Source organism: Oncorhynchus mykiss, chromosome 2 (assembly GCF_057628025.1).
Source record: "Oncorhynchus mykiss isolate SJ-2025 chromosome 2, ASM5762802v1, whole genome shotgun sequence".
NCBI classification, from domain to species: domain Eukaryota; kingdom Metazoa; phylum Chordata; class Actinopteri; order Salmoniformes; family Salmonidae; genus Oncorhynchus; species Oncorhynchus mykiss.
This window is the reverse complement of record NC_143023.1, coordinates 899,516-926,845: the sequence shown is the minus strand read 5'-3', so window position 1 is coordinate 926,845 and position 27,330 is coordinate 899,516. Positions and strand designations below refer to the sequence as shown.

Sequence of the window (27,330 nt, the reverse complement as noted above, 5' to 3'; positions counted from 1 at the left end):
AGTCTCTCCAGCTCTCTCTCCGCCAGTCTCTCTAGCTCTCTCTCCCCGTCCCTAGCTCTCTCTCCCCGTCCCTAGCTCTCTCTCCCCCGTCTCTAGCTCTCTCTGCCCCCCGTCTCTAGCTCTCTCTCCCCCCGTCTCTAGCTCTCTCTCCCCCCGTCTCTAGCTCTCTCTCCCCCGTCTCTAGCTCTCTCTCCCCCCGTCTCTAGCTCTCTCTCCCCCCGTCTCTAGCTCTCTCTCCCCCCGTCTCTAGCTCTCTCTCCCCCCGTCTCTAGCTCTCTCCCCCCGTCTCTAGCTCTCTCTCCCCCAGTCTCTAGCTCTCTCTCCCCCCGTCTCTAGCTCTCTCTCCCCCCGTCTCTAGCTCTCTCTCCCCCCCGTCTCTAGCTCTCTCTCCCCCCCGTCTCTAGCTCTCTCCCCCCCGTCCCTAGCTCTCCCTCCCCCCCGTCCCTAGCTCTCTCTCCCTGTCCCTAGCTCTCTGACCGACGGTGTCCTTGTGATGGTGTTAGTCCTTTCTCTTTCTGTCTATTGAAGAACAGAATTCCTTTATTGAATAAAGACTCCACAATATGAGTATGACTAACATGTAGTGGGTTGGTCATATTACACAAGCTGCACCGGCAAGCAGCCACCCTAAGGCCCGGCAGACACCCTGGGGCCCGGCAGACACCCTGGGGCCCGGCAGACACCCTGGGGCCCGGCAGACACACTAGGGCCCGGCAGACACACTAGGGCCCGGCAGACACCTACTTTACGGATTACATTTCAAACAGGAAACAGCAAGCCACCTGTGTGTTCAAATACGTTTTGTTTTTGCTTGAGCCTGGAGAGGCAGAAAGACCAGGTTCCCAGTTCAGAAACTATTATATTTGGTCCATGACGCCAGGACAATCAAGCACAGCTAAAATATTTTAAATTATTTCAAATAGTACTTGAACCCAGGTCTGGTAACCAGCCCTCAGAAGTGGGTCGGGTTGGCCGGCTTGGGACCGTTCAGGACACTCTGGTGCCATGCGGCTGGGCCGGTGGGCCAATACAAAATAGCAGTTTCTTCCTCAAGTTGACTTCTTTTGAAGGACACTGACAAATGATTTGAATTAGCGAAGCTCAGAGAGAGAAAACAAGACTGAATCAATGATCTAATGGATGTGTAACTCGGAAGGAAGGAAGGAAGGAAGATACATTACGAAAGGAGAATTAAGTTAATGCATATTGGATACTGAATGTTGGGAGAGAAAGGAGAGAGAGAGAAAAGGGAGAGATAATGGGTAGAACAGTTGAAGAGATCATGTCTGAGCAAACTAATCCCTTGACTTAAAATAAACACCCTGAAAAGAGAGAGAGGTGTGTGCTTGTTCTTCTGTGCATCCGGGGGCGTGTGTGTGAGGGTGTGTGTGTCTCCAGTCCCCACAATTACTGCAGCAGAGAGAGATGGAGGGAGAGATGGAGGGAGAGGGCAAACCTCTGAACCAGCAGTCGGCAGTGATCTAATCAAGGCGGTTACATTCAGTTATTATTCATGTTTCCCTGCCAGACTCATCTGTCCTGGATTATAGCTGTCAACTACACTGAACCCTCACACTATACTGTAGAGGCTAGATAGAACCCCCTCACACTATACTGTAGAGGCTAGATAGAACCCTCACACTATACTGTAGAGGCTAGATAGAACCCCCTCACACTATACTGTAGAGGCTAGATAGAACCCTCACGCTATACTGTAGAGGCTAGATAGAACCCTCACGCTATACTGTAGAGAATAGATAGAACCCTCACACTATACTGTAGTGGTGTGGAGGTGTAGAGGCTAGATAGAACCCTCACGCTATACTGTAGAGAATAGATAGAACCCTCACACTATACTGTAGTGGTGTGGAGGTGTAGAGGCTAGATAGAACCCTCACATTATGCTGTAGAGGCTAGATAGAACCCTCACGCTATACTGTAGAGGCTAGATAGAACCCTCACATTATGCTGTAGAGGCTAGATAGAACCCTCACATTATGCTGTAGAGGCTAGATAGAACCCTCACACTATACTGTAGAGGCTAGATAGAACCCCCACACTATACTGTAGAGGCTAGATAGAACCCTCACACTATACTGTAGAGGCTAGATAGAACCCTCACACTATACTGTAGAGGCTAGATAGAACCCTCACATTATGCTGTAGAGGCTAGATAGAACCCTCACACTATACTGTAGAGGCTAGATAGAACCCTCACACTATACTGTAGAGGCTAGATAGAACCCCCACACTATACTGTAGAGGCTAGATAGAACCCTCACACTATACTGTAGAGGCTAGATAGAACCCTCACACTATACTGTAGAGGCTAGATAGAACCCTCACACTATACTGTAGAGGCTAGATAGAACCCTCACACTATACTGTAGAGGCTAGATAGAACCCTCACACTATACTGTAGAGGCTAGATAGAACCCTCACATTATGCTGTAGAGGCTAGATAGAACCCTCACACTATACTGTAGAGGCTAGATAGAACCCTCACACTATACTGTAGAGGCTAGATAGAACCCCCACACTATACTGTAGAGGCTAGATAGAACCCTCACGCTATACTGTAGAGGCTAGATAGAACCCTCACATACTGTAGAGGCTAGATAGAACCCTCACGCTATACTGTAGAGGCTAGATAGAACCCTCACGCTATACTGTAGAGGCTAGATAGAACCCTCACACTATACTGTAGAGGCTAGATAGAACCCTCACATTATACTGTAGTGGTGTGGAGGTGTAGAGGCTAGATAGAGACAGCCCCTTGGAGCCGGGGACAGAGAGGAGACGGCCCGTTGGAGCCGGGGACAGAGAGGAGACGGCCCGTTGGAGCCGGGGACAGAGAGGAGACGGCCCGTTGGAGCCGGGGACAGAGAGGAGACGGCCCGTTGGAGCCGGGGACAGAGAGGAGACGGCCCGTTGGAGCCGGGGACAGAGAGGAGACGGCCCGTTGGAGCCGGGGACAGAGAGGAGACGGCCCGTTGGAGCCGGGGACAGAGAGGAGACGGCCCGTTGGAGCCGGGGACAGAGAGGAGACGGCCCGTTGGAGCCGGGGACAGAGAGGAGACGGCCCGTTGGAGCCGGGGACAGAGAGGAGACGGCCCGTTGGAGCCGGGGACAGAGAGGAGACGGCCCGTTGGAGCCGGGGACAGAGAGGAGACGGCCCGTTGGAGCCGGGGACAGAGAGGAGACGGCCCGTTGGAGCCGGGGACAGAGAGGAGACGGCCCGTTGGAGCCGGGGACAGAGAGGAGACGGCCCGTTGGAGCCGGGGACAGAGAGGAGACGGCCCGTTGGAGCCGGGGACAGAGCAGTGTTTCTCCTCATATTAAAAACAACTTGATCCAGAACACTGATCCGTGTTAAGGGCTGCAGAGGAGACGGGGCCCCTCGGTGTTAAGGGCTACAGAGGAGACGGGCCTCCTCTCCTCCACTCTGGGTTCCTCCGTGTTAAGGACTACAGAGGAGACGGGGCCCCTCCATAAGAGCAGGGTTCCTCCGTTAAGTATTCCTCTCCATAATTACAGCTCCCCCAAATAAATACTGCCCTTGTTTTGGGGTGGCTTCACTGCAGTGCCATAAACTACATTTGGGCATTTAAGTGCATTCATTTGGCCAATTAAAACAAATGCCAAAATGATAATTCACTCTGCCTGTTCCCTCCATCTCACCATTTTCCTCTCTCTCCCAGTCTCTATCTTTCTCTCACACTTTCCGTCTCCCCCTCTCTTAGTCCCCCCGTCGCTCTCTTTACTCAAATCTGGTTAAAATATTTCCGTTCCTTAATTAAACCTCTGTAGAGATTACAGAGAGGGTAGGTTGGGTGGAACGCTGTGGAACTGGGTTCCCTGGCTGGGTTCCCAGTCTCTCTCTCTCTGCCCCACCTCCCTCCCAATAACCCAGTCTCTCTCTCTCTGCCCCACCTCCCTCCCCATAACCCAGTCTCTCTCTCTCTCTCTGCCCCATCTCCCAGTCTCTCTCTCTCTCTCAGCCCCATCTCCCTCCCCATAACCCAGTCTCTCTCTCTCTGCCCCATCTCCCTCCCCATAACCCAGTCTCTCTCTCTCTCTCTCGTTGTTTAAAAAAAAAAAAAGTACTTCTATTGTCCTTCAAGAGCTACTGAATGTCCTCTACTTTACATTTTGGGTAAAGTTGTCAGGAATGTGCAACCCTGATTCTCCTTGCTGGTGGTCTCTGAGGACCCGTCTCCATCTACCCATCTGAGCCCAGTCTTATTCCAGTCACTCTTCACGTCTGAAACGTTTATACAATACCAAATCTGGAGATTATACAGAGGGTGGGTATACCCTGTCTGAGTACACAGAGTGTCCCAAATGGCACCCTATTCCCCATGTAGTGTACTACTTTAGACCAGAGCCCTATTCCCTATATAGTGCACTACTTTAGACCAGGGCCCTATTCCCTATATAGTGCACTACTTTAGACCAGAGCCCTATTCCCTATATAGTGCACTACTTTAGACCAGGGCCCTATTCCCTATATAGTGCACTACTTTAGACCAGGGCCCTATTCCCTATATAGTGCACTACTTTAGACCAGGGCCCTATTCCCTATATAGTGCACTACTTTAGACCAGGGCCCTATTCCCCATGTAGTGCACTACTTTAGACCAGGGCCCTATTCCCTATGTAGTGCACTACTTTAGACCAACGCCCATAGAGAAACTCAGAGGGCCACTGGTCAAAAGTAGTGCACTACAGGCAGTGTGTGTGTTAACTGTGTGACACCAACTAGGCAGAGAGACGTGTTCCTGCAAAACCAACAAGAGGGAATCCACGTCAAAAACAGATTCGATATTAGCTACACAATTCCTAAACACACACACACACACACACACACACTAAACACAGTCCCCTTTAAATAGAACTGGTGTCAGTTGCCTTTAGTACTGGGTGATACGGACAAAATATGATATCACAGAATAAACTAGACAAATTGACAGTATTTTACAGTATGTTATGTTTTTCAGATTATAAAAAGTCTAAATTTGCTTTATAAGTAGTGTATGACCTAATAATGTATGTGTTGCCACTAAGTGATGTCATTAGAATGTATGTGTTGCCACTAAGTGATGTCATTAGAATGTATGTGTTGCCACTAAGTGATGTCATTAGAATGTATGTGTTGCCACTAAGTGATGTCATTAGAATGTATGTGTTGCCACTAAGTGATGTCATTAGAATGTATGTGTTGCCACTAAGTGATGTCATTAGAATGTATGTGTTGCCACTAAGTGATGTCATTAGAATGTATGTGTTGCCACTAAGTGATGTCATTAGAATGTATGTGTTGCCACTAAGTGATGTCATTAGAATGTATGTGTTGCCACTAAGTGATGTCATTAGAATGTATGTGTTGCCACTAAGTGATGTCATTAGAATGTATGTGTTGCCACTAAGTGATGTCATTAGAATGTATGTGTTGCCACTAAGTGATGTCATTAGAATGTATGTGTTGCCACTAAGTGATGTCATTAGAATGTATGTGTTGCCACTAAGTGATGTCATTAGAATGTATGTGTTGCCACTAAGTGATGTCATTAGAATGTATGTGTTGCCACTATGTCATTAGAATGTATGTGTTGCCACTATGTCATTAGAATGTATGTGTTGCCACTATGTCATTAGAATGTATGTGTTGCCACTATGTCATTAGAATGTATGTGTTGCCACTATGTCATTAGAATGTATGTGTTGCCACTAAGTGATGTCATTAGAATGTATGTGTTGCCACTAAGTGATGTCATTAGAATGTATGTGTTGCCACTATGTCATTAGAATGTATGTGTTGCCACTATGTCATTAGAATGTATGTGTTGCCACTATGTCATTAGAATGTATGTGTTGCCACTATGTCATTAGAATGTATGTGTTGCCACTAAGTGATGTCATTAGAATGTATGTGTTGCCACTATGTGATGTCATTAGAATGTATGTGTTGCCACTATGTCATTAGAATGTATGTGTTGCCACTATGTCATTAGAATGTATGTGTTGCCACTAAGTGATGTCATTAGAATGTATGTGTTGCCACTAAGTGATGTCATTAGAATGTATGTGTTGCCACTATGTCATTAGAATGTATGTGTTGCCACTATGTCATTAGAATGTATGTGTTGCCACTATGTCATTAGAATGTATGTGTTGCCACTATGTCATTAGAATGTATGTGTTGCCACTAAGTGATGTCATTAGAATGTATGTGTTGCCACTATGTGATGTCATTAGAATGTATGTGTTGCCACTATGTCATTAGAATGTATGTGTTGCCACTATGTCATTAGAATGTATGTGTTGCCACTATGTCATTAGAATGTATGTGTTGCCACTATGTCATTAGAATGTATGTATTGCCACTAAGTGATGTCATTAGAATGTATGTGTTGCCACTAAGTGATGTTAATTAGAATGTATGTGTTGCCACTATGTCATTAGAATGTATGTGTTGCCACTAAGTGATGTCATTAGAATGTATGTGTTGCCACTATGTCATTAGAATGTATGTGTTGCCACTATGTCATTAGAATGTATGTGTTGCCACTAAGTGATGTCATTAGAATGTATGTGTTGCCACTACGTGATGTTAATTAGAATGTATGTGTTGCCACTAAGTGATGTCATTAGAATGTATGTGTTGCCACTAAGTGATGTCAATAGAATGTATGTGTTGCCACTAAGTGATGTCATTAGAATGCATGTGTTGCCACTAAGTGATGTCAATAGAATGTATGTGTTGCCACTAAGTGATGTCATTAGAATGTATGTGTTGCCACTAAGTGATGTCATGAGAATGTATGTGTTGCCACTAAGTGATGTCATTAGAATGTATGTGTTGCCACTAAGTGATGTCATTAGAATGTATGTGTTGCCACTAAGTGATGTTAATTAGAATGTATGTGTTGCCACTAAGTGATGTTAATTAGAATGTATGTGTTGCCACTATGTCATTAGAATGTATGTGTTGCCACTATGTCATTAGAATGTATGTGTTGCCACTATGTCATTAGAATGTATGTGTTGCCACTATGTCATTAGAATGTATGTGTTGCCACTATGTCATTAGAATGTATGTGTTGCCACTATGTCATTAGAATGTATGTGTTGCCACTAAGTGATGTTAATTAGAATGTATGTTTTGCCACTATGTCATTAGAATGTATGTGTTGCCACTAAGTGATGTCATTAGAATGTATGTGTTGCCACTATGTCATTAGAATGTATGTGTTGCCACTATGTCATTAGAATGTATGTGTTGCCACTACGTCATTAGAATGTATGTGTTGCCACTAAGTGATATCATTAGAATGTATGTGTTGCCACTAAGTGATGTCATTAGAATGTATGTGTTGCCACTAAGTGATGTTAATTAGAATGTATGTGTTGCCACTAAGTGATGTCATTAGAATGTATGTGTTGCCACTAAGTGATGTCATTAGAATGTATGTGTTGCCACTAAGTGATGTCATTAGAATGCATGTGTTGCCACTAAGTGATGTCATTAGAATGCATGTGTTGCCACTAAGTGATGTCATTAGAATGCATGTGTTGCCACTAAGTGATGTCATTAGAATGCATGTGTTGCCACTAAGTGATGTCATTAGAATGTATGTGTTGCCACTAAGTGATGTCAATAGAATGTATGTGTTGCCACTAAGTGATGTCATTAGAATGTATGTGTTGCCACTAAGTGATGTCATTAGAATGTATGTGTTGCCACTAAGTGATGTCATTAGAATGTATGTGTTGCCACTAAGTGATGTCAATTGGAATGTATGTGTTGCCACTAAGTGATGTCAATTAGTCTCTCTCCATTCTGATTGGTTTATACAGTCCAATTCAACTTTCACCCCCCAAAAATATATATTTTTGTTGCATTTTTTTCCGTACTTTGAACCAAATGTTGCAATAACGATTCGACTTGTGATTTTGATCAAAACACTTTGGGTATACTGTTGAAGTCATGGAAATATAAATGATTATTCTAATTATATAGTCAGAATATAAATAACAGTGGGGACTTTGAATACAGTGTTGTTTGACATGACAACGAATGAAAATGCCAGGGAGGAGTTATTGTGACAGGGTAGGAACCAAAGTGTTGATAAGTGTTTCCTAGGGGACCCTATAATCTTTGGCTACATTAAATGTTCTCTCTTAGCTACTTCATGTCGCTAACATATTCACGCTTCTTGTATTCCTCTTTGATTTAGAAGATACTGTTGAGCAAACAACATGCTGATTTAGGTCTACACCATCACTGGTATTATCAGGCTGTATAGCTAGCTACGTTTGCTCTGACTCAGTACATTTATTAGCTAGCTACGTTTGCTCTGACTCAGTACATTTATTAGCTAGCTACCTAGCGATTAGCATTAGCGGCTAACAAGGTCCCAACTTGCTAAGAAAAAAGACAAACTAGATGTTTGCAGATGTAAGAAACACAAACTAATAGTGTCACTACAGAACACTAGTGGATTTATATTAAGATGCAAAGTGAAAACAGCATCGTTGTCATCAACATGGTTACATGTGCTGCAATGACCCGACTGAACTTAAGTGTCTCGTGGTCGAAGGAACAACAAATGATTGATTTCGGGTTGGGCCGGATTGGGTTCATGATGTGCACAACGTTGTAGCCTGTAGACCAACTTGTGGCCATTGCTGTGGTGAGAGAGAGAGAGAGAGAAGTACTCCTCAATCTCTCACAGAACCAGATGATATTTCAATGATCTCTCTCCTCCCTCGCTCCGCTCTGATAGATATGAGCCTGCACCTCATCTCTCTAGAGTTGAACTTCATTTATTTCCTGATAGAGTCATAGCCATGGGAAGGAAGCATTTACTTCCTGATAGAATCACAGCCATGGGAAGGAAGGGACCTTCAGCATTTACTTCCTGATAGAGTCACAGCCATGGGAAGGAAGGGACCTTCATCATTTACTTCCTGATAGAGTCATAGCCATGGGAAGGAAGGGTCCTTCATCATTTACTTCCTGATAGAGTCACAGCCATGCGAAGGAAGGGTCCTTCATCATTTACTTCCTGATAGAGTCACAGCCATGGGAAGGAAGGGTCCTTCGTCATTTACTTCCTGATAGAGTCACAGCCACGGGAAGGAAGGGTCCTTCATCATTTACTTCCTGATAGAGTCACAGCCATGGGAAGGAAGGGACCTTCATCATTTACTTCCTGATAGAGTCATAGCCATGGTTGGAATGGTCCTTCAGCATTTACTTCCTGATAGAGTCACAGCCATGGGAAGGAAGGGTCCTTCGTCATTTACTTCCTGATAGAGTCACAGCCATGCGAAGGAAGGGTCCTTCATCATTTACTTCCTGATAGAGTCATAGCCATGGGAAGGAAGGGTCCTTCATCATTTACTTCCTGATAGAGTCACAGCCATGCGAAGGAAGGGTCCTTCATCATTTACTTCCTGATAGAGTCACAGCCATGGGAAGGAAGGGACCTTCATCATTTACTTCCTGATAGAGTCATAGCCATGGTTGGAATGGTCCTTCAGCATTTACTTCCTGATAGAGTCACAGCCATGGGAAGGAAGGGTCCTTCGTCATTTACTTCCTGATAGAGTCACAGCCATGCGAAGGAAGGGTCCTTCATCATTTACTTCCTGATAGAGTCATAGCCATGGGAAGGAAGGGTCCTTCATCATTTACTTCCTGATAGAGTCACAGCCATGCGAAGGAAGGGTCCTTCATCATTTACTTCCTGATAGAGTCACAGCCATGGGAAGGAAGGGTCCTTCGTCATTTACTTCCTGATAGAGTCACAGCCACGGGAAGGAAGGGTCCTTCATCATTTACTTCCTGATAGAGTCACAGACATGGGAAGGAAGGGTCCTTCGTCATTTACTTCCTGATAGAGTCATAGCCATGGGAAGGAAGGGTTGTTCAGCATTTATTTCCTGACAGAGTCACAGCCATGGGAAGGAAGGGTCCTTCAGCATTTACTTCCTGAGAGTCATAGCCATGGGAAGGAAGGGTCCTTCAGCATTTACTTCCTGATAGAGTCACAGCCAGGGGAAGGGTCCGGGTGGAGCTAACACAACCCTGATAAACTGAAATACATTTGGCCAAAGTCACAGAAATAATAATAAAATAAATGAAATAATTCAGAATACTACACTAGGAGTGGGTCTATAATTTAGCCACGGAGGATCGATAGCTTATTTATTTTTTTAATAGCCTAGCTGTGGATTGTGTATAGTCCAATCACAAGGCATCGCCTACAGTCTGTAACGCTTAACAAATCTGTCAGTGAACAGCATTGCAGCAACAACAACAAAACAGGCCTTTAGCAATATTTAAAATAGAAATGGCGGGACAGCACAGTTTGGAGAGCTGCTGAGACAAAGACTGTATGTAGTCTACAAAACATATATTTTATTAAAACTTCCAAATAGACCTATTGACTCGAACAGTGTTGTTTACCAAACTAAAACAAGAGAGAGACGGGCTTTAGGCACGAGCCCATTGGCCATCGCCTGTGAGCGAGCTGCACATCATTGGGTGAGTGGGTGAAACTAGAAAGCTTATTCGGGACTATAACATCCTCATATTGTACCATGCGTCTCTCTTCCACACACCTTGACTATTGATGGATTCAAGACCAGGTCGTTTTTTTAATGATCTCACATTCTCCATTTGTCAGAGTCAAAGCAGCCAATCATTTGAGTATACATTTTAAAAAATCTGTTAATTCTCCAGTCATGTATAATTACATAGAATTGCATTAAATGAGTTTATAATTTATTTATTTTTAAAGTTTAATTTTTCCCAGACCCAAAAACAAATCTTCAAGCGCCTCTACTGCCCTATACCACTTTAGCCTGTTTCTCTGCTGTCTGTTAATTTCCATTTGTTTTGTACACTACAGGGCACCACTATTCTGTTGGGGTCATGGGTCACTGTCGTGCAGAGACTGGGCTTATTAGAACACATGACTGACCAATCAGCTGTGAGGAGCTGAGAGCTCTTACCACCCCAACAGTTGATATTCAGCAGATACATAAAACACAGCATTCATCAACAGCTTCTAGAATTCATCAGGTTTTAAACTTTTATATATGGATAGGCCTAGACTACAGAACAGCATTATTACAATATTCATTTAGTACTTTACCAACAAACGGTTTAAATAATGTACAGGTGTTGACAAGTGGCTCCATACCGTAGGCCTGACTAAACCTTTCTTTGCTAATAATGACATCACCGTGTCTGATATGAAAAAGACTGAAAAGCAGGTGGAATTGATGGGCTGGTCTGGTGGAGGCGTGGCCTACTGAGATGGGTCTGGTGGAGGCGTGACCTACTGAGACGGGTCTGGTGGAGGCGTGACCTACTGAGACGGGTCTGGTGGAGGCGTGGCCTACTGAGACGGGCCTGGTGGAGGCGTGGCCTACTGAGACGGGCCTGGTGGAGGCGTGGCCTACTGAGACGGGTCTGGTGGAGGCGTGGCCTACTGAGACGTAGTCGACAGTGAGGGTTTATGGCAGGGGAAACGGACCTAAAAAAAAGGGAACCGGGCCACGGAAATCCCAGGATCTCCTGCAGGGGAACCCCATAGGGGGACTTATTAACTAAGGGGAGAGGCAGAGGACAAATCCTACCATCTGGGTGACAGCTATACACTCACTAGTAGTCACTACCATACAGCCATTCCTCCCTAGACAGCTACAGACAGCCCTACCAGATCTCAGAGCCACTGTTCTCCATTCACTACTACAGACAGCCCTACCAGATCTCAGAGTTACTGTTCTCCATTCACTACTACAGACAGCCCTACCAGATCTCAGAGTTACTGTTCTCCATTCACTACTACAGACAGCCCTACCAGATCTCAGAGCCACTGTTCTCCATTCACTACTACAGACCTACCAGATCTCAGAGCCACTGTTCTCCATTCACTACTACAGACAGCCCTACCAGATCTCAGAGTTACTGTTCTCCATTCACTACTACAGACCTACTAGATATCTCAGAGTCACTGTTCTCCATTCACTACTACAGACAGACCTACCAGATCTCAGAGTTACTGTTCTCCATTCACTACTACAGACAGCCCTACCAGATCTCAGAGTTACTGTTCTCCATTCACTACTACAGACAGCCCTACCAGATCTCAGAGTTACTGTTCTCCATTCACTACTACAGACAGCCCTACCAGATCTCAGAGTTACTGTTCTCCATTCACTACTACAGACAGCCCTACCAGATCTCAGAGTTACTGTTCTCCATTCACTACTACAGACCTACTAGATATCTCAGAGTCACTGTTCTCCATTCACTACTACAGACAGACCTACCAGATCTCAGAGTTACTGTTCTCCATTCACTACTACAGACAGCCCTACCAGATCTCAGAGTTACTGTTCTCCATTCACTACTACAGACAGCCCTACCAGATCTCAGAGTTACTGTTCTCCATTCACTACTACAGACCTACTAGATATCTCAGAGTCACTGTTCTCCATTCACTACTACAGACCTACTAGATATCTCAGAGTCACTGTTCTCCATTCACTACTACAAACAGACCTCTGATTGGCTCACTAACATACATCCAGACCTCTGATACTAACGACCTTTAGCAACCTCTCATGCTCGAGGTTATTACCCAGAATTCAGTACCGTAGCTTGTTAGTGAGAGAAATGAGGGACATGATTGGAGAGACCTTTCCCTTCCTCGGGTCAGACTCTGCCTGTCAGTCAGTTTGACTGTGTGCCACACAAGATGCCCGGAGAAACAGGGTTTGATACAGAAAGCAGCAGGGGCTGCGGTCAGAAGAATGATCTCTGATGAGGTACTGACTGACACACGGGAGACATAATGAGAAACACTGAACATTCAGAGTACACACACACACTGAAGGACACACACACACAGAAGGACACACACACACAGAAGGACACACACACACACTGAAGGACACACACACACTGAAGGACACACACAGAATAGCAGTAGGTTTTCCAATTCGAAGCACAAACCCGGTGTTCTCACGTACCTTCGTCAAAGTCGGCGTCGTCCTCGGTGTGTTGGGGGAAGGGGAAACAGTTGGTGATCTCTAACCTGTCCTCCACTACCAGGCCCAGTAGTACACCCTGAACCACCTCACTACCCTGACCCTCCTCCTGGTAATGCTTGATCATCTTCAGGACCACCTGGGGGGGGGGGGGGGGGTGGGAAGAAAAGAGAGAGAGAGAGAATTTCAGAAAAAGGGCAAGACAAAGTATTTGGTCAGAAACTGGACCAAGCCAGACACTATAGAGGATTATTGGTCTCCACTAGACTCAGGGAACAATCCTGACTGTGTGGACAGCCACCCGTAGCACGCGCTCCAGCAGGTATATCTCACTGGTCACCATAGCAGCACCCACCCGTAGCATGCGCTCCAGCAGGTATATCTCACTGGTCACCATAGCAACACCCACCCGTAGCACGCGCTCCAGCAGGTATATCTCACTGGTCACCATAGCAGCAACCACCCGTAGCAGGCGCTCCAGCAGGTATATCTCACTGGTCACCCCCAAAGCCAAATCCTACTTTGGCCGCCTCTCCATCAAGTTCACTGCTGCCAATGACTGGAACGAACTGCAAAAATCTCTGAAGCTGGAGACTCATATCTCCCTCACTAGCTTTTAAGCACCAGCTGTCACAGATCACTGCACCTGTACATAGCCCACCTGTACATAGCCCATTTGTAAATAGCCCATCTAACTACCTCATCCCCATAGTGTTACTTGTATTTGTATCCTTTGCACCCCAGTATCTCTACTTGCACATTCATCACTCCAGTGTTTAACTGCTAAATTGTAATTACTTCACCACTACGGCCTATTTATTGCCTCACCTCCCTAATCTCACCTCATTTCCACTCACTGTATATAGATTTTATGTCTACTGTGTTATTGACTGTGTGTTTGTTTATTCCATGTGTAACTCTGTTGTTGTTGTTTGTTGTGTGTCGCTGCTTTGCTTTATTCTGGGCCAGGTCGCAGTCGTAAATGAGAACTTGTTCTCAACTGGCCTTGCTTGGTTATATAAAAGTGAAATAAACATAAACATAAAAATAGACACCATGGAGGGATGACGGGTCAGAGACCTTTAGCGCTCGTGTTGTTCTAGAGAGAACACACCGGAGACGAGGAAGATAAGTGGAAGATAAAGAAGGACAATGGTGTGAATAAAACAAGAGTAACAAGCTGAAAAACAACAAGTCACAAGAGTTCTTCATAAATCACATTGATAAGAGCAGAAGCAGGTCAAGACCAACAGACAATCTCACACTGCTGGAACAGAGGAGAGGTTGAGGCACCCTACTGGTTATTAATACCAGGGAGCCAATGTGGAACCATGGGGAATAACAGACCAGGGAGCCATGGGGAATAACAGACCAGGGAGCCATGGGGAATAACAGACCAGGGAGCCATGGGGAATAACAGACCAGGGAGCCATGGGGAATAACAGACCAGGGAGCCATGGGGAATAACAGACCAGGGAGCCATGGCGAATAACAGACCAGGGAGCCATGGGGAATAACAGACCAGGGAGCCAATGTGGAACCATGGGGAATAACAGACGAGGGAGCCATGGGGAACCATGGGGAATAACAGACCAGGGAACCATGGGGAATAACAGACCAGGGAACCATGGGGAATAACAGACCAGGGAGCCATGGGGAATAACAGACCAGGGAGCCATGGGGAATAACAGACCAGGGAACCATGGGGAATAACAGACCAGGGAGCCATGGGGAATAACAGACCAGGGGGAGTCCTAAGATGCGGGCAGGTAGCCCAGTGGTTAGAGGTTGCTGGATCGAATCCCCGAGCGGACAAGGTGAAAATGTGTCCTTCTGCCCCTGAGCAAGGCAGTTAACCCACTGTTCCCGGGGCACCGAAGAATGTTGGGAGTCTCTGAAATATCACATGAACACACACACACTGCGAAATATGTAGAATCGCAGGAAAGGGGCTTTAAAAATTGCAACAAAAATAACATCTACACTCGATGGTAAAATAAAAACACAGAATTGCCGGAAATCAAAGTTATAAAAGTGTATAATGTGCTCTCCACCAACAAGAGGGGTCTGAACAGAAAACCCTCTGCATATATTAAAATATTCATGAGGTCATTCTGCCAGGTGACAGAAAACCCTCTGCATATATTAAAATATTCACGAGGTCATTCTGCCAGGAGACAGAAAACCCACTGCATATATTAAAATATTCACGAGGTCATTCTGCCAGGAGACAGAAAACCCTCTGCATATATTAAAATATTCATGAGGTCATTCTGCCAGGAGACAGAAAACCCTCTGCATATATTAAAATATTCATGAGGTCATTCTGCCAGGTGACAGAAACCCCTCTGCATATATTAAAATATTCACGAGGTCATTCTGCCAGGTGACAGAAAACCCTCTGCATATATTAAAATATTCACGAGGTCATTCTGCCAGGTGACAGAAAACCCTCTGCATATATTAAAATATTCACGAGGTCATTCTGCCAGGTGACAGAAAACCCTCTGCATATATTAAAATATTCACGAGGTCATTCTGCCAGGTGACAGAAAACCCTCTGCATATATTAAAATATTCACGAGGTCATTCTGCCAGGTGACAGAAAACCCTCTGCATATATTAAAATATTCACGAGGTCATTCTGCCAGGTGACAGAAAACCCTCTGCATATATTAAAATATTCACGAGGTCATTCTGCCAGGTGACAGAAAACCCTCTGCATATATTAAAATATTCATGATGTCATTCTGCCAGGTGACAGAAAACCCTCTGCATATATTCAAATATTCACGAGGTCATTCTGCCAGGTGACAGAAAACCCTCTGCATATATTAAAATATTCACGAGGTCATTCTGCCAGGTGACAGAAAACCCTCTGCATATATTAAAATATTCACGAGGTCATTCTGCCAGGTGACAGAAAACCCTCTGCATATATTAAAATATTCACGAGGTCATTCTGCCAGGTGACAGAAAACCCTCTGCATATATTAAAATATTCATGAGGTGGTCATTCTGCCAGGTGAACATTGGCTACTTCGTACTTAACATTTAATTGAGAAGGTTTTTTTGGGGGGAACTTTTAATCTACCAGAAGGCTTTTCGTTAGCATCATCGCTAACGGCTACATTAAGTGGTAAGACTCGGGACACGGCATTTACTTGATTCCCAAGTTCAATAGATTTGTTTTATATTGTTGAAAAAAATCGTTTTTTTCCAAGTCTGGATTCCGTCTACGTTTTATAGGGACAGAACAGACACCTTTTAAAGGCCTATTCCCCCTCTATCACTGCTGCAAACGTCCTTCTTTCCTCTCTCAAAGCCACCGGGTCAGATTAAAGTCTGTCAACACTCACGTATTCTAAACCTTCACCCAGCCTTCCATCACGTCTCGTATTCTAAACCTTCACCCAGCCTTCCATCACGTCACGTATTCTAAACCTTCACCCAGCCTTCCATCACGTCACGTATTCTAAACCTTCACCCAGCCTTCCATCACGTCACGTATTCTAAACCTTCACCCAGCCTTCCATCACGTCTCGTATTCTAAACCTTCACCCAGCCACACCAATCCTTCCATCACGTCTCGTATTCTAAACCTTCACCCAGCCTTCCATCACGTCTCGTATTCTAAACCTTCACCCAGCCACACCAATCCTTCCATCACGTCTCGTATTCTAAACCTTCACCCAGCCTTCCATCACGTCTCGTATTCTAAACCTTCACCCAGCCACACCAATCCTTCCATCACGTCACGTATTCTAAACCTTCACCCAGCCACACCAATCCTTCCACCACGTCACGTATTCTAAACCTTCACCCAGCCACACCAATCCTTCCACCACGTCACGTATTCTAAACCTTCACCCAGCCACATGAATCCTTCCATCACGTCTCAAAAACAAAAATTATGGAGCGCCACAACAGAGCTGGAACCGTGACAGATCGATCGTCCCACATCTCCTGAAGGACTGCGGGTTAAAAATCAGCTAGTAGTGGCTTTGTGATGATATTCAGTCTTCATATAAATACCATCAGGTATTGCAAGTAAAGCCTGTTGGACTTTATTAGGTAGGTTTCTCTTCTACCTCAGATCGATCTTGCTCAACAGCTGGTGGCAGCAAACTTCACGTGGAGAAGATTGATATGTGTGTGGGCACTAAAATTGTAAAAATCTAAACAGGTTTAAAATTGAATCACGCAACAAACAAAAATAAATAATGAAATCGTAGGTGAAAACCCTGCTGACTTCCATCCTCAATTCCAGGCCATAAATCACGAGCCCCACAGACACAGTAACACATTCTGAAGGTGAAGGCAACACGATGTCAGAAATAAAACGTGAGCTTTGAGTCGCCTGGATGTGAGTGACTCAGGATCTACGATGTGGAATGTTTGTACGTGCCAAGCATCTGAAGTAGCTGACTGAGGCCTCCACCCCGATGACCTGGTGCAACGCTCAATAGAACTGTTGGTAAGGCTGGCAAGGGCCCCGTGTAGAGCCGGGCCTCGGTGGGCCCCCGTGGAGGGCCGGGCCACACGGCTGCCGTGGAGGGCCACATGACTGCCATGTAGGGCCGGGTCATATGACCTAAAAATCATAGCTACATTTTTTCAGACTGATGGGTGATTCACGATATACACTGCCAGTGAATGAGAATGCCAAGAGTGTGCAAAGCTGTCATCATGGCAAAGGGTGGCTACTTTGAAGAATCTAAAATATATTTTGTCATAGTTTTCATGTCTTCACTATTATTCTACAAAGTAGAAAATGGTTTTAACAAATAAAGAAAACCCCTGAGTAGGGGTCCAAACTTGACTGGCACCATTTATCTGAACTGAACAAAGATCTGTATATATTGAAGAGATGCACGTCTCCGCCCCTAACAATGGGACTCGTTGACCCAAAGGAGGGAAGACAGGCGACAAGCTTAGGTCCAGAAATAGCCCCATAGAAACACATTGGCCTTTATTGTGGACAGATTTTAGCGAGAGTAAAACCTCTCGCATCGCCTCTTCCTCTAAGGTTTACACACACATCAAGCCCCTCCCCCCCGGCCTCTCACGCCAAGCTCCTCCCCCCCTGGCCTCTCACGCCAAGCCCCCCCCCCCCCGGCCTCTCACGCCAAGCCCCCCCCCCCCCCTGGCCTCTCACGCCAAGCCCCTCCCCCTGGCCTCACACACCAAGCCCCTCCCCCCGGTCTCTCACACCAAGCCCCTCCCCCCCGGCCTCTCACGCCAAGCCCCTCCCCCCCGGCCTCTCACGCCAAGCCCCTCCCCCTGGCCTCATCTTCCTGTCTGACAAGCGGTTTCAACTCGCTAGTTACATTTTGAGGTTTGATCCAACAGAAATGGGACATATTGACACCAAAACACATTTAGACAGTATGTTACTGTAATAGACAAGTTAACCTTTCTACCGATAACCTTTATGTCTCCATTCCTCAAACCTGCAGTTCAGAGCAGACACTACGAAAACAAGAGTATCAATGAACACTGATTTGTGCTGTTTGTCACAACTACAAAAAAAATGACATTTTCATAGACTTGAAAGCCAGATCAGTGACTATTGCAACAACAATAAAAAATGCTGGTTAAACTCATCGCGTGACTCCAAGTTGATCAATAGAGAATGACCAATATATGGGGCCGACACCTGCCCTTCTCTATTGGCTTTGCCGATAGTCCCTCTACATAGAAAAACCTCAGCCACGCCAGCCGCCGATCACCGTCTAATGTCATGTTTTTATAACAACAGCACTTTCTCCCGTGTCATTACGGTCGCTGTCCGCGGTTCTGAAACATCATTTTCAGTGCACTGTGGAATTGGCACCTTTCCCTATGTTGCTATGTGCATAATAACTGAATGAAACCAGCATGTTGAGATGGAGAACAATGAGGCGGAGGCAGTGGAGACGACGAAACAGCCCTCGTCTTCGCCTAATTGTCTGAGAAAATTGAGGAGAGAGAGGAAACTCCAATGTAATTAGGTCTATAAATCAATGGCCTAACTGTTCATTTTTTGCCTAAGGGTTCATCTTTACACTGCTGCTACTCTCTGTTATCATCTAGTCACTTTAATAACTCTACCTACATGTACATATTACCTCGACTAACCGGTGCCCCCACATATTGACTCTATACTGGTACCCCCCCTGTATATAGTCTCTATACTGGTACCCCCCCCTGTATATAATCTCTATACTGGTACCCCCCCCCTGTATATAGTCTCTATACTGGTACCCCCCCCCCCCCTGTATATAGTCTCTATACTGGTACCCCCCCCTGTATATAGTCTCTATACTGGTACCCCCCCCCCCCCTGTATATAGTCTCTATACAACAGGTGTAGTAGACCTTACAGTGAAATGCTGAATACAACAGGTGTAGTAGACCTCACAGTGAAATGCTGAATACAACAGGTGTAGTAGACCTTACAGTGAAATGCTGAATACAACAGGTGTAGTAGACCTTACAGTGAAATGCTGAATACAACAGGTGTAGTAGACCTTACAGTGAAATGCTGAATACAACAGGTGTAGTAGACCTTACAGTGAAATGCTGAATACAACAGGTGTAGTAGACCTTACAGTGAAATGCTGAATACAACAGGTGTAGTAGACCTTACAGTGAAATGCTGAATACAACAGGTGTAGTAGACCTCACAGTGAAATGCTGAATACAACAGGTGTAGTAGACCTTACAGTGAAATGCTGAATACAACAGGTGTAGTAGACCTCACAGTGAAATGCTGAATACAACAGGTGTAGTAGACCTCACAGTGAAATGCTGAATACAACAGGTGTAGTAGACCTCACAGTGAAATGCTGAATACAACAGGTGTAGTAGACCTTACAGTGAAATGCTGAATACAACAGGTGTAGTAGACCTTACAGTGAAATGCTGAATACAACAGGTGTAGTAGACCTCACAGTGAAATGCTGAATACAACAGGTGTAGTAGACCTGACAGTGAAATGCTGAATACAACAGGTGTAGTAGACCTCACAGTGAAATGCTGAATACAACAGGTGTAGTAGACCTCACAGTGAAATGCTGAATACAACAGGTGTAGTAGACCTTACAGTGAAATGCTGAATACAACAGGTGTAGTAGACCTTACAGTGAAATGCTGAATACAACAGGTGTAGTAGACCTTACAGTGAAATGCTGAATACAACAGGTGTAGTAGACCTTACAGTGAAATGCTGAATACAACAGGTGTAGTAGACCTTACAGTGAAATGCTGAATACAACAGATGTAGGTAGACCTTACAGTGAAATGCTGAATACAACAGGTGTAGTAGACCTCACAGTGAAATGCTGAATACAACAGGTGTAGTAGACCTCACAGTGAAATGCTGAATACAACAGGTGTAGTAGACCTCACAGTGAAATGCTGAATACAACAGGTGTAGTAGACCTCACAGTGAAATGCTGAATACAACAGGTGTAGTAGACCTCACAGTGAAATGCTGAATACAACAGGTGTAGTAGACCTCACAGTGAAATGTTTACTTACGAGCCCCTTAACCAACAAATCAGTTTTTAAAAATAAAATACCGATAAGAATAAGAAATAAAAGTAACAAGTAATTAAAGAGCAGCAGTAAAATAACAATAGCGAGACTATATACAGGGGGGTACCGGTATAGAGACTATATAGTCTCTATACTGGTACTGATATACTGGTAAACATTTCACTGTGAGGTCTACTACACCTGTTGTATTCAGCATTTCACTGTGAGGTCTACTACACCTGTTGTATTCAGCATTTCACTGTGAGGTCTACCTACACCTGCTGTATTCAGCATTTCACTGTAAGGTCTACTACACCTGTTGTATTCAGCATTTCACTGTGAGGTCTACTACACCTGTTGTATTCAGCATTTCACTGTAAGGTCTACTACACCTGTTGTATTCAGCATTTCACTGTAAGGTCTACCTACATCTGTTGTATTCAGCATTTCACTGTAAGGTCTACTACACCTGTTGTATTCAGCATTTCACTGTAAGGTCTACTACACCTGTTGTATTCAGCATTTCACTGTAAGGTCTACCTACATCTGTTGTATTCAGCATTTCACTGTAAGGTCTACTACACCTGTTGTATTCAGCATTTCTACTGTGAGGTCTACTACACCTGTTGTATTCAGCATTTCACTGTAAGGTCTACTACACCTGTTGTATTCAGCATTTCACTGTAAGGTCTACTACACCTGTTGTATTCAGCATTTCACTGTAAGGTCTACCTACACCTGCTGTATTCAGCATTTCACTGTAAGGTCTACTACACCTGTTGTATTCAGCATTTCACTGTAAGGTCTACTACACCTGTTGTATTCAGCATTTCACTGTAAGGTCTACTACACCTGTTGTATTCAGCATTTCACTGTAAGGTCTACTACACCTGTTGTATTCAGCATTTCACTGTAAGGTCTACTACACCTGTTGTATTCAGCATTTCACTGTAAGGTCTACCTACACCTGCTGTATTCAGCATTTCACTGTAAGGTCTACTACACCTGTTGTATTCAGCATTTCACTGTAAGATCTACCTACACCTGCTGTATTCAGCATTTCACTGTAAGGTCTACTACACCTGTTGTATTCAGCATTTCACTGTAAGGTCTACTACACCTGTTGTATTCAGCATTTCACTGTAAGGTCTACTACACCTGTTGTATTCAGCATTTCACTGTAAGGTCTACCTACACCTGCTGTATTCAGCATTTCACTGTAAGGTCTACTACACCTGTTGTATTCAGCATTTCACTGTAAGGTCTACTACACCTGTTGTATTCAGCATTTCACTGTAAGGTCTACTACACCTGTTGTATTCAGCATTTCACTGTGAGGTCTACTACACCTGTTGTATTCAGCATTTCACTGTAAGGTCTACTACACCTGTTGTATTCAGCATTTTACTGTAAGGTCTACTACACCTGTTGTAATCAGCATTTTACTGTAAGGTCTACTACACCTGTTGTAATCAGCATTTTACTGTAAGGTCTACTACACCTGTTGTATTCAGCATTTCACTGTGAGGTCTACTACACCTGTTGTATTCAGCATTTTACTGTGAGGTCTACTACACCTGTTGTATTCAGCATTTCACTGTAAGGTCTACTACACCTGTTGTATTCAGCATTTTACTGTAAGGTCTACTACACCTGTTGTATTCAGCATTTCACTGTAAGGTCTACTACACCTGTTGTATTCAGCATTTTACTGTAAGGTCTACTACACCTGTTGTATTCAGCATTTCACTGTGAGGTCTACTACATCAGTTGTATTCGGTGCATGTGACTAATAACATTAGATGTGTGGCTTTATAAATGATCCATATGCATCTACAGAAATAAAACAGATCCTGCTTCTGTTTGAACAGGACATCCTGGCCATCCTGACTCTAGATCTCTTGACTTAGCATGATGCAATGGAATGGCAACTAGCTGGCTGGCTCCAAGTACCCCCGAGCAGGTGAATAGTTTAGCTACACTGGGAATAACTGTCCTTCACAATGATCCAATCTAGCACCAGGCAGGCTGCCTTCACAATGATCCAATCTAGCACCATGCAGGCAGCCTTCACAATGATCCAATCTAGCACCAGGCAGGCTGCCTTCACAATGATCCAATCTAGCACCAGGCAGGCTGCCTTCACAATGATCCAATCTAGCACCAGGCAGGCAGCAACCACAATGATCCAATCTAGCACCAGGCAGGCAGCCTTCACAATGATCCAATCTAGCACCAGGCAGGCTGCCTTCACAATGATCCAATCTAGCACCAGGCAGGCAGCAACCACAGGTGGGTCAGATGTTTTACTCAACCGGGCAAGTCGGTTAATTCTTATTTACGAATGACGGCCTACCACTGGCGTTGCCTTATGGGACTTCCGATCGCGGCCGGCTGTGATACAGCCCGGGATCGAACCAGGGCCTGTAGTGACGCCTCTAACACCGAGTTGCAGTGCCTTACACCGCTGAGCCACTCGGAAGCCCCAAAATGAACGAATGCGGTGTATTTCACAGACAAACAAATCCTGAATCCTAAATGACACACTATTCCCTATATAGTGCACTACTTTAGACCAGTGGTGAACTATATTAGAGAATAGGGTGCTATTTGAGATGCGAGCAGACAATTATTTCCCCAAAATGAGTCCATATTTCTTCATAACAAATCTCCTTGTATCTAACCAGCCAAGCACTTATTAAACCATACACAGTAGACTCTTATTTGAACCTTTTAGTCCTCTAGTCTGGCTGTTGATTTATAACGAGGACGATCAAATCGTGTTCTAGCAGCAGCTGCCCGGTCAAGTTCCTCTTCTCTCCTCTGATTAAAACGTGAAGCATAAAACGACTTCTTTATTTTTTTCTACTGCAGCTTGATTAGGAGATTTCACTAGCAGTAAAACAATGTCGTCCTCTGTTGGCAAAACGGAGGTAGTGCAGGAGAAAAGGTCAATGTAGCCTAGATGCAAATCTGTTATTTCTGTTTTTCCAGTTCATTTGTGAGCTTTTTTTGTTTGTTTGAGTACTGTGTTTTGTTTGACGCCTGAACATGAATGTGCCTCAAATTGACAGTCATGGCAACATCTCTTTGAACTATGTCTACGCTCCCAGTTAGGGAACTGTGTCTACGCTCCCAGTTAGGGAACTGTGTCTACGCTCCCAGTTAGTGAACTGTGTCTACGCTCCCAGTTAGTGAACTGTGTCTACGCTCCCAGTTAGGGAACTGTGTCTACGCTCCCAGTTAGGGAACTGTGTCTACGCTCCCAGTTAGTGAACTGTGTCTACGCTCCCAGTTAGGGAACTGTGTCTACGCTCCCAGTTAGGGAACTGTGTCTACGCTCCCAGTTAGGGAACTGTGTCTACGCTCCCAGTTAGGGAACTGTGTCTACGCTCCCAGTTAGTGAACTGTGTCTACGCTCCCAGTTAGTGAACTGTGTCTACGCTCCCAGTTAGGGAACTGTGTCTACGCTCCCAGTTAGGGAACTGTGTCTACGCTCCCAGTTAGGGAACTGTGTCTACGCTCCCAGTTAGGGAACTGTGTCTACGCTCCCAGTTAGGGAACTGTGTCTACGCTCCCAGTTAGGGAACTGTGTCTACGCTCCAAGTTAGTGAACTGTGTCTACGCTCCCAGTTAGTGAACTGTGTCTACGCTCCCAGTTAGTGAACTGTGTCTACGCTCCCAGTTAGTGAACTGTGTCTACGCTCCCAGTTAGTGAACTGTGTCTACGCTCCCAGTTAGTGAACTGTGTCTACGCTCCCAGTTAGTGAACTGTGTCTACGCTCCCAGTTAGTGAACTGTGTCTACGCTCCCAGTTAGTGAACTGTGTCTACGCTCCCAGTTAGTGAACTGTGTCTACGCTCCCAGTTAGTGAACTGTGTCTACGCTCCCAGTTATTGCTACAGACTAACTACTAGTGGTGTAAAGTACTTATGACGTTTTTGGGGGGTATCTGTACTTAATTTATATTTTTGACAACTTTAGGTTTTACTCCACTACATTCTTAAAGAAAATAATGTACTTTTTACTCCTTACATTTTCCCTGAAACCCAAAAGCATTCGTTACATTTTGAATGCTTAGCAGGACAGGAAATTGTCTAATTTACGCACTTATCAAAAGAGCATCCCTGGACATCCCTACTGCCTCTGATCTGGAGGACTCACTAAACAGAGAACATCCCTGGTCATCCCTACTGCCTCTGATCTGGAGGACTCACTAAACAGAGAACATCCCTGGTCATCCCTACTAGCCTCTGATCTGGAGGACTCACTAAACAGAGAACATCCCTGGTCATCCCTACTGCCTCTGATCTGGAGGACTCACTAAACAGAGAACATCCCTGGTCATCCCTACTAGCCTCTGATCTGGAGGACTCACTAAACAGAGAACATCCCTGGTCATCCCTACTAGCCTCTGATCTGGAGGACTCACTAAACAGAGAACATCCCTGGTCATCCCTACTAGCCTCTGATCTGGAGGACTCACTAAACAGAGAACATCCCTGGTCATCCCTACTGTCTCTGATCTGGAGGACTCACTAAACAGAGAACATCCCTGGTCATCCCTACTGCCTCTGATCTGGAGGACTCACTAAACAGAGAACATCCCTGGTCATCCCTACTGCCTCTGATCTGGAGGACTCACTAAACAGAGAACATCCCTGGTCATCCCTACTGCCTCTGATCTGGAGGACTCACTAAACAGAGAACATCCCTGGTCATCTCTACTGCCTCTGATCTGGAGGACTCACTAAACAGAGAACATCCCTGGTCATCTCTACTGCCTCTGATCTGGAGGACTCATTAAACACAAACGCTTCGTTTGTAAACTATGTCTGAGAGTTTAACTGTGACCCTGGCTATCCGTAAATGTAAAAAAACAAGAACATTGCGTCGTCTGGTTCTCTTAATATAAGACATTTTAAATGTATACTTTTACTTTTGATACTTGGGTACATTTTAAACCAAATACTTTAAGACTTTTACTATTGTAGTATTTTACTAGGTGACTTTTACTTGAGTCATTTTCTTTTAAGAGTTCTACATTTACTCAAGTATGAAAACGGGGTACTTGTCCACCCCTGTTAAACTACATAGTCTGAGATGGATTTTCAGCCGTATGGCAGGAGTGACGTCACTTTCCCTTTCTACATGAAAAAAAAAGTATTTTAGTTTAGTTTATTAATTCGACCATTAAAAAAATAAAAAACAAGCACACATAAAACTGAAAAGCCTTATACATGCACATGAATAAAATCGAGGTTAACTGGATTATTTCCATTGTGGTCCTCTTGAGACAAGATGGCTAGAGAAGATCCAACACAGTATGGCAGGACTAACCACATTTAACGTTAGCAACAAGACCCTGGTGTTAATGTCTGGTAAATCGGGCTTTTTATTGTCACAACAACAACAGATGGTACAGACAGCGATACTATCCGACCACATTTAACAGTTAGGACACATTCCATACATCCCGCTTGAGTCCGCCATGATGCTAAAGCTAACTAGCATAGCCACACTTTCCAGCCAGTCTATCCGGGTCCCACAGCCTCCAAAAACGGACAGAAATAACCTCGTATTTAACTCACCAGCCCTTCGATCTGAATCTGTTTCACGGGTGAATCTAAAGTTGCTCCCGGAGACGTGGAAGCCATCGGCGCGGTTGGTGTCGACGGTGTTTCCTTGCGAGTAGCCATTCTGAAACACGCCGAAAAAAAGAGGGAGGAAAGAGAGGGTGGGACAGAGTGCACCGGCTTTCTACGCTTGGGGTAAATGGTTACATAATAAATAGTTCCGAGTGTAGAGCCATTATTCAGAGACTGGATACAGTCATATCTACATACAGTAAGTAGTTCAAGATAGACAAAAACACGATGTCATTGATTTATTGCTGCCATCACATAATTCATTTCATGAGGAAAAGATCTTCAACCTCTCTCCTTTATTTTTTAACTTTTTAACAGTAAGTTGTCTTGTGCCGTTCACGAGCCTTTTGGGGCCCAAAGCAACATTTACTTTCCCCCACCCCCAGCGATCAAAACATTTTAGCAGCGCCCCCGCCTTGACAGCGTTTAGGAAAAAATACGTTATAGAGTTAATTTCCTGCAATTGTACATATTTTGCCATGGGGCATAGAGAAGATGTTGCCGTTTTAAATGTAAGCTATTTATTTAACGAGGCAAGTCAGTTAAGAACAAATTCTTATTTACAATGACTGCCTACTCCGGACGACGCTGGGCCAATTGTACTCCGCCTTTGGGACTCCCAATCACGGCCGGATGTGATTCAGCCTGGATTCGAACCCGGGACTGTAGATGCAGTGCCTTAGACACTGCATAATAATGACGCCGAAGGAGATGGTTGCCGTTTTACGACCCCGTAACCGATATGTATTTATTTTTTCTTTATTTGTCACTTATTTTGTACATAATGTTTCTGACGAGGTGTCTTATGACCGAAAAGAGCTTCTTGATATCAGGGCAGCGATTACTCGCCCCGTACCGGCGGAATTCTTCAACGAGTCGGACGGAAACGATGACGTCATCCCCAACAGGGCACTCATCCCCGTATTTCGCAGGAGGAAAAGACGGAGATATCGTGGACGACGGTCCGGGTGCCTTGTAAGGATCCGTCTCAAAGAGGGTGATCTACATTTACCATCGGTCCTATTAGCCAACGTAGAATCAAATTAGATTCAAATAGACGAGCATGTATATCCTACCAACGGGACATTAAA

At 44.7% G+C, this 27,330-nt stretch overlaps 1 protein-coding gene across 2 annotated transcripts in view; it reads right to left on the bottom strand.

Moving 5' to 3' along the window:
• eif3h (eukaryotic translation initiation factor 3 subunit H) overlaps nt 1–26,354 on the bottom strand; it is a 109,900-nt gene extending 83,546 nt beyond the window's left edge. The window contains exons 1-2 of one of the 2 annotated variants that reach the window (XR_016483497.1): nt 26,183–26,354; nt 13,054–13,210 (exon numbers count right to left, since the gene is read on the bottom strand). Coding sequence is in view for 1 of the 2 variants with exons in the window: in NM_001165087.1 (NP_001158559.1) it covers nt 13,054–13,210; nt 26,183–26,290 (265 nt within the window). In the remaining variant the exon portion in view is untranslated. 2 annotated transcript variants of the gene reach the window in all.
• Between the last annotated feature and the right edge of the window lie 976 nt (nt 26,355–27,330).